Source organism: Cryptosporidium sp. chipmunk genotype I, assembly GCF_004936735.1.
Source record: "Cryptosporidium sp. chipmunk genotype I strain 37763 chromosome Unknown contig_23, whole genome shotgun sequence".
Lineage (NCBI taxonomy): Eukaryota > Apicomplexa > Conoidasida > Eucoccidiorida > Cryptosporidiidae > Cryptosporidium > Cryptosporidium sp. chipmunk genotype I.
In genome coordinates, this window is record NW_027125579.1 from 176,227 (window position 1) to 187,932 (window position 11,706).

Below are 11,706 nucleotides of genomic sequence, written 5' to 3' on the forward strand. Positions count from 1 at the left end.
ACTGCCTACTCTCTGCTCAAATAACTTCTTTGTATTAATATATTATCACTTTTTGAATTTTTATTTTATTTTTTTTCTATTAATTAAATTCTTTGCTGCTCTTTTCCTATTAGTTAATCTCCAAATTGTTCATGCAAAAATGGCCCTCCCGCCCAAGGGCGCCATGCGTGGGGAGTGCTTGGTGCATAAGTTCCGGGTAAATCTTGAATTACGAGAAAGCAGAAATTCATTGAAATTTTCAATTAATGAATCGAACAAAAATTTTTGCCTTTAAAATCAATCCAAGATATTAAAAATTATTTTAAAAAAGGAAAATCCACTTATTTCGGTAGAATTACTTAACGGATAAAAACTAAAATTATTATTATATTAAATATTAGGATTAAGTGTAGGATTTATCCAGCCAGACCAGGCCAAGCCAATCCAAAAATAAAGAAAAAAACTACTTAGCTGAGATTTATTGTATCAAAGATAAAGTTTTGTAGGTGACTAGAAATACAAACCTTAATCTTAACGTCGTTCAGCGAGTTGTGATTAACTTTGCACTTGGCTGAAAACTTTTGGTAGAAAGGTTCAAAATTAAAAATGTTCTTTGATTTTACAATATCACAATCAATTACATTAACACTTCCTTCAGATCCAAAACTGATAACATTCCCGTTATTTGAACATTCAGTTTCGGGATTATCTTGATCGTGATAAAAATGTTTGCATTTTTGACTGTTTGAGTTATCGCCAATGCCATAGTAAACATTACTACTATCTCTATTCGTAGAATTATTGCTATTGATGTTGTTAACTTTTAATTCAAGGTACCTGGATGTAACATACAAATTAACATGGAGAATTTCAATAGAGTCACAACATACATACTTGTCCAGCCAAGAGGAGAATTCATCAATCCAACAATCAATTGAGTTATAGAGTTGCTGGAAACAGTAACCATCACAAGCTTGGTTAGCAACCTGGCTCTTTTCTTCTGGCACTTGTGTAAAAGAGAAAGATTTGATATCATCTTTGGGATCATTATTCTTGATAAAAAGTCCCAATTCTGTCTTGTCTATATTTAAGTCCAGAAACAAATCCAAATTTCGAACTTTGAAAAACTTAAAAGGAAGGTACTTACAAGAAAAGACCATTGAGTCCACTCTAAGCTTTGTAACATTCTTGGACGAAAACGAGCCAGACTGATGATTATCAATTTCTCCTCCAATAATAATATTTTGAATTGAATGTGATTGAATAATTAACAATGGCAAAATTAAATTAGCTGTCATTATCACAAACTCTGCACCTCTAGAAAGTTCCCCAATATTGTTGATACCATAGCTACCTTGTGTATCTCTGTGCTCATACGAAGAGCGAGAATTATTTCCGAGATTTCTGAAATTTATCGAAGGAACTACCATTATATTATGTGGATCTATAATACATTTAACAAGTATCGGAGTTCTTAACACAAACTCATCAACAAAATTCGAAATAGCAAGCCATGGACAAATTTTCACGTGGTTATACTTTCTAAATATATCCAAATGGACATGACTACAGACAGAATCTCCAGAATATGTTAAATTTCTTCTTCCTTTAGATATTCCATATCTGTTACGTCTTTTAATATGGCTACAAGGGTTCTGAGACAGGTGTAAATTGATAACTTGGATGGTCTGAAGTCCTGTATTTGGGAGTTCATCATCGTTACAAATTAGTGAAAATGAAAATGTTGAAGCAGCTGGTACTGGAAAACGTGTCAATAATAAAGAAAATATTGAAATTGGAACAATTGTCTGAACAATGTAAAGTTCCTCAAGAGAAATTGGAATGATATTGTTGAGTTCATTAAAGCAAAATTCGGAGATCTTGGGGAACTCTGATCTGTTGGGTCTCAAACCAATGATTTCAAGGCTCTTAAGTCCTAACAAAACATGGGAAGAAATTCCAGAAACTTGGATATCTGGAAATAGCTTACCAATTATCGGTGTTTGTTCATTCATGTACCCTGTAAGAAGCGGTCTTAAAAGAGGAACGATTTCTAGAGAGACAGGTTTCTTATTAAAATTACCTTCACAATTGAGCTTAACAGTAATATGACGAACACTATGGTTAAACCACCAATTAATCGGACGAGGATTTCCGGTGCTATTATCAAAGTTTCCCAGACTGATTAATTTTCTTGAGTCCTCGTCAAGTAGAAATCGAGCATCAGTATCTGACACGGCCTCATCATCCTCAAAGTCATTAAGGTCCATGGATATTCTCTGGCTACTGAATTCTCTTTCTGACATTGTTTCAAAAAATTCGCTTTGCATTCTTCCAATTCTACTCCAGTTATTCAAAACAGTGAGGTATCCCCCAGATCCTTCACTCTCAGATTCAACCCCCCCTCTTTTTTTGATTCCTCCACCGTTAAATATTGAAGCTGGCTTGTTGTCCGAAATATCAAAAGGAATTGCATCTTCATTCAAAATAATAAAGGCAGATTTGACAGAAAACGCCTTAAAGTTATCAGTTACAACTGAATTAGAATTAGTATTTCCAGATAAAGTTTGAAGAGAGTTATTTAGCAAAGAGCTCTCTTGGGCTTTTTTTTCTACAACTTCCTTCAATACTCCTGAGTCACTCTTCTTTTTTGATCGAAATTCCTTAGAGGCATTCAAGTTTACTCTCCTGGGAGTGCTTATATAGCCTCCCAAGGAATTCTTAGATTGTTCTGGAGAGATTAACCCACAGCTAAACCGTACATATTTGTTATTCGCTTCTTCCTCTGAGCTCTTTGTTGCCTTCTTGTTATTAAATCTGCATGACAAAATCCTAGGAACAATAATCCCCACACTCTTCCTATACTTATGAGGAGTAAAGAAGAACAAACTTTTTGATCCACATTGTGACTTTGAACTAGGTTTCTCACCCCCATCCTTAATTGTCTCAGAAAATTTACCCATTGAATTATTGGAAACAGCGCTAGATGATGATGATGACGATAATAAATCAGTATTTGTTTTGGCACATCTTGCTGAAGTATTGTTTTCAAGATCTCTTTGAGAGCAAATTTTAGGAGTTTTGACCTCGTCATCTAGACCAGTCTCAGGGCAAAAAGATAAAAATCGCCCCTCCTTTTCTTCTTGAGTGTGACCTTCAAAACATGCAGACATATCAGAGCAGTAGCTTCTGCTGTCCTTTATGTCATCGCAATTGATGCCAGCGCTTGTCGTGCTCACAACGTCACTTTGCACTACTCTGCGGCAAGCATTAACACTACACTTACCCTTATTTTCTACATTTAGTCCAGACTTTGTCAAAGATCTGGTCATATATCCTCCCGTTGAAGATGACAATATTCCTGTATGAGAAGCTGTACTATTTGTAGAATTTGAAAACAAATTTTCTTTACAGTTCTCAATTGACAATCTTGGAATAATTATTTTTTTCCCATCCATATTGCCGCCATTTGGGGGTTTGGCGGCAACCGTGCTGTAGGCTTGCAAACTGGTGTTACATTTTCGACAATGATTATTATCCGAGCTAAGGAAATTAAATATATTTCTGAGGATTCCGGATGGATTAAAAGATAGTAAATTAAGGAGAGGGCTGAAAACTAATAACTCCCGGTTTCCCTGATTATTGTTCAGCGAGAGACTGTTTCTTTCATCTCTTACTATACGTCTTTCAGTGCCTGTTAGAAGGTTTGTTTGAACAAAGCTCGTAAAATCAATCTGATAGGGGTAGATAACAATTGTTTCTATCTTACTTTTGTATTTCGATTCAATGTAAATATTGTTACTTTCGGAGAATGGCATCCAGCCTCTTTCACTTCTATACATCCAATGTACAGAACAATTAGGCTTGTTTTCTGAACTCTTAAGTTCCGCATCATAGTTTTTGTTGCAAAGCTCAGCTTTTCCTACTAGAATTGCGCCTGGGAGTAGCTTCCTACTAGAGTTTATCAAGCCTTCGTTGGTTAAGTTTGTTAATTTACTAGATATGCTCGAATCAAATACCTGACTCAATTTAGTACATGAGCTGTTGTTATTTGAGTCAACTCTAGGATCTTTACTATGAATTACGGATCTTTCATGCACCTTGTAGTCCATATAGTGATCATATGTCTTCTTAAGTTCTCTATAATCGTCAAAAGTGTGTTCATTTATTTTCATTATTCATTCAATACAGCACATAGATCAAAAACTACTGTATCAAAATCATTTAGACAAGGTATATCCATAATAAATGTCTAGGCAATTGATTTGCTTATTACTCGTTAGAAATAATTATTTATCTAGTTATTTACTTATATACACAAATACATATATATTATTTAAATATGTAATTATGTATATATATATATATATATTTACATGAAAAAATATTAGCTAAATTTACCATATATATTAAATTTAATTTTTAATTGGTGAATTGAAAATTACTGTAATCTTGAATCTCTTATTCCTCAATAGCAAAGTAATACCTTCTTTCAATTCAAATTTCACAATTTACTAATTATATTCAATCTTTATCTCTCAACTAGTTATTTTGAAAATACAATATTATGCAGTATATTATCTTAATTACAATAACTAACTCATTATATTATTAACACTAGTATTATTATTTTACTAAGCTATTGTTGGGCCTTCTATAGCTCTTCCCTAGTCAATTAAATCCAATGCTATTCTTGTATTATTCTTAAACTGGCTAAATTTATTTCTTTTCCATCAATTTTAAATTTACCCCTCATGACTCCCCACCCCCAATGCCCCCCATCTCTCCTTCGTATCCCCATGACCACCTACTTTCAATCTTTATGGCGGCGGCGCCGCAGTCGTGGCGCCGAAAGTTGTTGTGTGTATTAAATGCACACAAGAAAATAACTGCTTGGGAAAAAAGATAGAAAGAAAAACTCCCGAAGACTCCTTTTGGGGTTAGAAATTGCATATTTCCGTGTATATGTATGCTAATGAGTTACAATTGGGGAATTTCAAATTGAAAAAAATAAAACTTTAAAGAATATTATGCAAAAGTAAGGAATGACATTTTGATAGGAACTGGCAAATTAATGGAATAAATACTGAAACTTTTAAGAAAGAAAGGGTGAGATAAAATAATTAAATTTAGCTAAATTTTTTTAAGAAAGTTTGGCTTTACCAAACGTAAATTATAGTCGATATTGCAAAAATCAATCGTTAATAGTAACAATAACTATGGCAAAAATACCTATAACTTGGATATTACAATGGCACTTCTTTTTCTTAGTGATATTGCTTGTGGCGGGTAGAATATATGGAGAAAGCTCTCAAGAGTCATTAGAGGTTCCAAATATTTTCTTTGAAGGAGATTCAGGAATGGAATTTACTAATGAAATCTCATACGAAGATGAAGCTGTTCTGAAATTAGATTTAAGTCTAACAGAAGGAAGTTATAAAGATGGAAATTCAATTGAATCGCCAGTAAAAGGAGATGAATTTTCTTTAAGCTCCCCTTACTATAATCCTTTTCTCTATGAGTTCCAATTGAATACGAAAATAGTATGCCATGAAAAGTTTTGTAAAAAAGGATTATATGGGAAAAGATCATCCAAATTATTTAAAGCTTACACTAGTTCGGTTTTAAAACATTATATTTTAGAGTCTAAGGTAAGATCATGGTTCTTTAGATTGTGGAGTGAATCTACAGTATTAACTTCTCCAGTATTGTATATTGAGAAAAAACTAGAATTTAAGGATATATACAAAGTTGCTAGAAAGTATTATCAGAAACTTAAGGATTCTGCTGTTATAATTATACTCAAAGTATTAACAAAAAAAGTGTCTAAAGAACTTGCTTTAGAGGAAATGGAAGAGCAGGAGGCGTCTATATCAAGTTCAAATACCTCAGATCATGGAGAGTATTCCTATACAGAAACTGCAGAAGGAACTAGAGCTGACGGAAAAGATAGCTCTGGAGAAGCCTTATCTTCCATTAGTCAGGCTGTGAAAAATCTTTGTGTTAAACTTAGGGGCTTAAGTAAACATAGGATGAGTGACAATGGTCAGTCATACTTGTTTGTAATTGAAGCTCATGAGATTACTGATCGAATCATCTTTTCAAAGTTAATGACTAGCTTGATCCAGACTTCCTGTTGGAACAGAGCAAACATGAACAAGTCCAGAGTTATTATTCCCATCATTGTTGGTAACTTTAAATATAGCCCTGAAAATCAAAGTATTCTTAGTGACGTCTATAATACAAAAATGGGATCTAAACATAAAAAATCTAGTTCTAAGTCAAATTTCAAACAACCTCCAACCTCAAACTATAAATCTGGGTCCGGATCTTCTGAACATCTTGAAGACGATGATTTAGCTGAGAATCTTGACCACCCCAACTTGAACTTGTCTGTTGATTTGAATCCAGAATACAATGAATTATTTGTTAAATGGCTAAAAAGATGTAATGAATCCAAGATCATCTATCAAAAGTACCAAATGACTAGTCCTGGTCTCTTCGAGAAACTTTTAAATCACTATCTGATTTATGCAATCAACAATAATTTGATAACTCATGAGCTTTCAAAACACGCTCAGGGATCTCGCCATTTCATGAGTGAATACCCGACAAACTGTCATAATTCTTGGAATGATCTTTTGAAGTTTATTGAAACTAAATATAGTACAAGTGATATTAAATTCAGAATAATACTAATAAGTACAATGCTTGAATCTTTGCATGTTGCAAACTTCACCTTATTTAAAGAAGCTGATTCTCAACCAATTACTGGGTCTGATCTAAAAGAGGAGGAAGTATCCTCAAAGGAAAAACAAGGTAATGAAAATGAAACAGCAGCAGCATCTACTGAAAGTGATTCAAGGAGTTTGCTTCAAGGCCAAACTAGGTCCGGAATTGAAAATCATCCAGAAGTTAGTGATCTTTACAGTATTCTCTCTTCGAAAGAACAAAAACCCACAACCTTAATACAAGCAAAACTAATGGATGATTTACTGGTTAGGCTTGAAGAGCTTCCAGACCAAAGAAAATCAAGGCTTGAGTTCAAAAAATATATCTCAAGCTTAAATTTGGACAAGGAGTATACCATGCAGATACTTGATCTTTTCGAAGCCGTTGATCATGTACAAAATTCTTTTCATTTGATCAGAGTAATGTTTATTACTAACATTGAGCTGGGTCTCACATTAAATCCTTTGGAAATCCTAATTTCTGTATGTAGAAATGCCAAACTGATTCCAATTGATTCCCAAACTCAACTAGGAGAAATGCCAAACAAAAGTATAAGGAGGAAAACAAATAGAAAAGGAAGAAGAAATGGGGAAAACAAAAACATTCAAGATAAACTCACAGAACAAAGTATTAATGAAGTAGAAGAAGATTCTGAGGAAGAAACAAGCCAAATTACCCAAGAAGAACTTCAAGTTGAGTATAGCCAGGAAAACAACCAAGATATATTGGAAGAATGTAATCCTTTCAAATATTTAAGTAAAGAGTTATTATCTGAGGATTATGAAGGAGATGTTATGGAGTCTATTCAAAAGTCTTCTATAAAATTTACTTCACTACTGCTTGGTTTAGCACAATACAATACAAAGATCATGAGTATATATGTATCTAATTTGGTAATCAAGACTGAGAGACTTATGTTAAGTAATGTACTGGAGAAACAAAAGATTTCTAGTATGGTCTTAATTTTGGCCGAAAAGATTAGAACTTTCCCATTTATTGCATTATCATCTTTTTCATATTTGAAGGAAGTTTCTGAGACGAGAACAGTGGCTTTGTTAAAGCCGTTTATCCCCTTATATCCGTCATATACTTTGATAGGCCTATTTGGTGATTCTATAGAAGTTAAGAATCCAAAACAGTTTGGTAGAGTATTAATCATGGAGATATGTATGCTTTATTATGATCCAAAGTCATTTTTGGACCAAGAATTTGTTAGTTTATGTAATAATACTTGGGAGTCTAATAGTAAGGATGAAGAGTACTATAAGAGTATTTCCCAAGCTAATTCAAAATGTAAGAAGCTTTCTAAGGAAGCGAAAGGCTTAGAGATTGGCAATAGAATAGGAAATAGTTCTCCAACAATATTTTTATTCTGTGATCTCCTTGATAAGCTTGTAAACGGTCCAAATTCAAGAAGCGAGCAAAGCTTTAACGAGATTAAGGAATTGTACATTTCAAAAGAGTTTGAAAATAAATGTGAGAACATTAAATCATATAGTATTCAACAATCAGGGAATTTATATAATATGTTAGTTAAGCTATAAAAGTAGGTTTTTTTAATTAGTAATAATTTAATTATAATATATATTATTTAAAGTTTTATTTGTATATTATTTTTCAACAAAAGAGAGACAGAAATCGTAAAGTTGTCCAGCTCTCTGTGCATCTAATCTAATAACTCTGGAAAATTCATCCTTGGAAAGATGAGGTATTCCAGTTGTTGAGATATCTTGGATTCCAGAGCCATTACTATTATTAGGATGACTTCCAGACCCTTTTTTAGTTTTATTATTATGGTTCAAATGGTACTTGGCTTCCTGAATAAGAATTCTCTTGGAAAGTATATAGAAAATGGGCGGGAGTTGTATCTGATCACAAAATAGCTTTTCCTGATCTGTGAGTAAAGATGCGCCTGGGTAACTTTCAATAGGTATTGCAGAAGTATTAGATGTAGAGGAGGAAGAAGATGCTTGACTAGTAATTGGGTTAGGAGCCGGAAGAGAGGATGAAGCGGAAGAGGTAGTATTAGGGACAATATTAGGATTGGAGACAGAGATTTGGCTTTTTTGCTGTTTCTTAATGGCTCTGGCCTGACCCTCGTAAACAAAAGGAGTTGAAATGCCTGACTTAGGGACAGCTTTGAGATTTCCAAGACCAAGTCCAGCAGGAGCAACAAGAGCTCCTGCTTGAGTCTGGTTAATGATTTTACACTTAATATCTTCACGTCTTTTCTTTTCCTCCTCATACCTTTTAACTTCTTCTAAAGTTCGAATTCCCAAGCTGCACCACTCCTGAACTTTCTGGAGATGATTTCTAATTCGTTTTTCTTCAATTAACAGAGAAACAAGCTTCTCTTGTTCTTCCTCAGTTTGGAATCTCGAAATAGGCTTTAAGAATGAATGTAAATCCCTTTCATCCTTGGTTCTTTTTTTCTCTTTTTGCTGTTGTAACTTGATATCCAAAAGATTACGCTCGATAACAAACCTCTTTCTATATGTCCTTTCGTCAAGCTTAGAATTATAGATTTCAAGTATTTGAAGCTTGAGTTCTTTTTCTTGAGGAGTATCAGAATCCCTGAACTCCATATCAGCGAGTAGAAGCTCGGCATCATTATCGTATTCGACATCAAAATCTCCTCTCAAAGGCATGTATCCAATTACACTAGTACTAGGCTTAGATTGATTTCCGCTACTTGCACTAGTAGTTTTATTACCGGTATTACCCCCAGAAGGTCTTCCAAATGGCTGTTTCTTAACTTGAGGGTTGTCCAGCTCTTGTTTGAGTTTGGAGTCATTTTCTGTATTTAGAGAGTTGGAAGATGAATGTTCGTAAGATTGATCGGGCATTTGCGATTCTGAGTCATCTTTTTCTCCTCCAGACTTATTCAAAAGATTGAGATCTTGTTTGATAGTCTCTAATTCATGAGAATTGGCTCCTTCTTGGGTTTTTTGTATTAGACTCAGATAATTTCTGGTGTCTGGTAAAGGCTTAGTTTTACTATTCAAGTAAAAATTATTGTAATGCTTTTCACATTCGTCTGCTGTGTGTGCGCCAAATCCTGGTTTTTGAGTCTTCTGGTACAAATTTAGAGCTCCTGTTGGACCTTCAGTGATGTACTTAGAGATCTCGGACCAGTTTCCTAGCCCATACCTGGAGACTGCCTCCATTAACAAAAGTTCTTCTTCTGCTGTCCAATTTTCAGTTAGTAAACTAAATGTATACCTTCCCACGGGAATATATTTATGATTAGGTTTATGATCGCTGCTGGATTTTCCTTGGCAAAAACAGTCCAAACATAAATCATATTCGACACACTCTGCACATCTTATTCTGTAATCCCATGTATCTTTTTTGCATACATCGCATCTGAATTTACCATCTATAATGCTTAAATCATTAATCCTAACTTCATCATCCATTCTATCAAGAGCTCCACTTTTTTCCTTTAATTCCTCCAACCCTTTCTTCATAAGCTCAGATAAATCCTCTTTAATTATGGAGGAGTCGCTTAGAGTTGAAATTTCGACGGTATTTAATAAATTCACTCCTTCTGGATGAATTGTATCCTCTCCTAATAAATTCATGGCCTCCTCTGGAGCATTTTCTTTTTCGCCGGACATTCTTATGATTTCGTTAGTGCACTCAAATGAATTATCCTTTCTAATTGGTTATATAAACTTCGAATAAGTCCTTCATTAAAGTGACTTGGAGCCTTTTCTACTCTTCTTGTCCTGTTGGCTGGCCTCCAGTGTGTGTATTACTGAGTTGAAGCCGTATTCACATACAAAAATCGGGTCCAAGTTATTTAAAATTCAATATTAGCAGAAAATTTTCATTTAAAACAATTTCATACAACCTTTTTATTTATTGTAATTTCTCCTTTATTTTTAATTTATCCACCTTGGCGCCAAGCATTTTTCAGTTTAAGAGAATTTGTGCCGTTACCGTTAAAAGTTGCCGGGGGTAATTGGCGCCAAACATGATTAAAGCTAAATTAAAATGAAAATGTATGATATAAAGAAGAGAATAATATTGGAAATGATAAGAATAAGTGCAATGTTTTTTTAAATAGTGTTTTGATGTTTCTACTCCTGTGGATGAGATGTGAGAAAAAGCTGGTTTTTCTGGATCTCACACTGATGGTACGAACCATAATAACAAATGAATAGGACAAACCGTATAGTCTATAAGTACGAACTGCATTGTGAATTTGGAGATTAAACAAACGAGAATCTGAGAATAGTCTAGAAGGTTAGGTTATATCTTTAAAATAGAAAATTGATCTCGACTTGTATGTACATTATGTTTAGTTTTGCAACGTAAATTAATATAAAATATAAATGCTTTAAAGCTGTAAGATAAGCTTTCTATTCGTTAGCTTTTAATTGGATAAGAACTGGTAGTTAGAGAAAAGATATGAAAGTTTGCCCAATTCTCCATCCAAAATTTAGCATTATTCTCCAAATTGGGGATTCATTTCTCTCTCTTCTTTAGACTTGCTGGTATCATTGATTCTAACATTCTAAAGCTTATTCTAGCTTTGCTAGTATTTTCAGCTATTGCAAAATATGATAATCTGGATTGGTGCATTATATTAGAAGATGCTGTATCTCTTAAGATATTATCTCCCCACTCACTTTTAAATGTTTATGCCAAAGTAGTTATTAGAAAATCATTGAAATTACAGTAAATCACAAAAATAATAATAAACTCACCTTCTTCTAGTATTTATGTGGCCAGTTCCTTGATACTTACTATGCAATTGCTCCAACTGGAAGTATATTGTCGATCTGTTTTCCCCGTCCATTTCTCCAAAAAAAGAGAAAATATAATGGCCTTAATAATTAATTGCAAATTATTATTTTTTAAACCTATTTGGAAATTATTTTACTGAAAACTTGCTTTTTATTATAATGCTGCATGCAACTGATTTTCTTTGCTTTTCTTTCTTTAATATAATATGTAATAAACTCCTTTCCACTCGAACTGCTTTAT

The 11,706-nt window shown here is 33.6% G+C and overlaps 4 protein-coding genes across 4 annotated transcripts; 1 reads left to right on the forward strand and 3 right to left on the reverse strand.

Moving 5' to 3' along the window:
* Positions 1–446: 446 nt before the first annotated feature.
* On the reverse strand, positions 447–4,154 carry ELE39_002183 (WWE domain; the record flags this gene model as incomplete). The annotated part of the gene is made up of 1 exon (XM_067345033.1): positions 447–4,154. One exon carries the CDS (start codon positions 4,152–4,154, stop codon positions 447–449), a length of 3,708 nt encoding a protein of 1,235 aa, XP_067202954.1.
* Positions 4,155–5,198: 1,044 nt separating this feature from the next.
* ELE39_002184 (uncharacterized protein) lies at positions 5,199–8,255 on the forward strand (the record flags this gene model as incomplete). The annotated part of the gene is made up of 1 exon (XM_067345034.1): positions 5,199–8,255. One exon carries the CDS (start codon positions 5,199–5,201, stop codon positions 8,253–8,255), a length of 3,057 nt encoding a protein of 1,018 aa, XP_067202955.1.
* A 66-nt stretch (positions 8,256–8,321) lies between these two features.
* ELE39_002186 (ADA2 with a ZZ finger) lies at positions 8,322–10,331 on the reverse strand (the record flags this gene model as incomplete). The annotated part of the gene is made up of 1 exon (XM_067345036.1): positions 8,322–10,331. The coding sequence occupies one exon, from the start codon at positions 10,329–10,331 to the stop codon at positions 8,322–8,324; it is 2,010 nt and encodes a 669-aa protein (XP_067202957.1).
* Positions 10,332–11,184: 853 nt separating this feature from the next.
* On the reverse strand, positions 11,185–11,518 carry ELE39_002187 (splicing factor 3b subunit; the record flags this gene model as incomplete). Its single annotated transcript, XM_067345037.1, has 2 exons — positions 11,185–11,347; positions 11,427–11,518. The coding sequence occupies 2 exons, from the start codon at positions 11,516–11,518 to the stop codon at positions 11,185–11,187; spliced, it is 255 nt and encodes an 84-aa protein (XP_067202958.1).
* Positions 11,519–11,706: the final 188 nt, after the last annotated feature.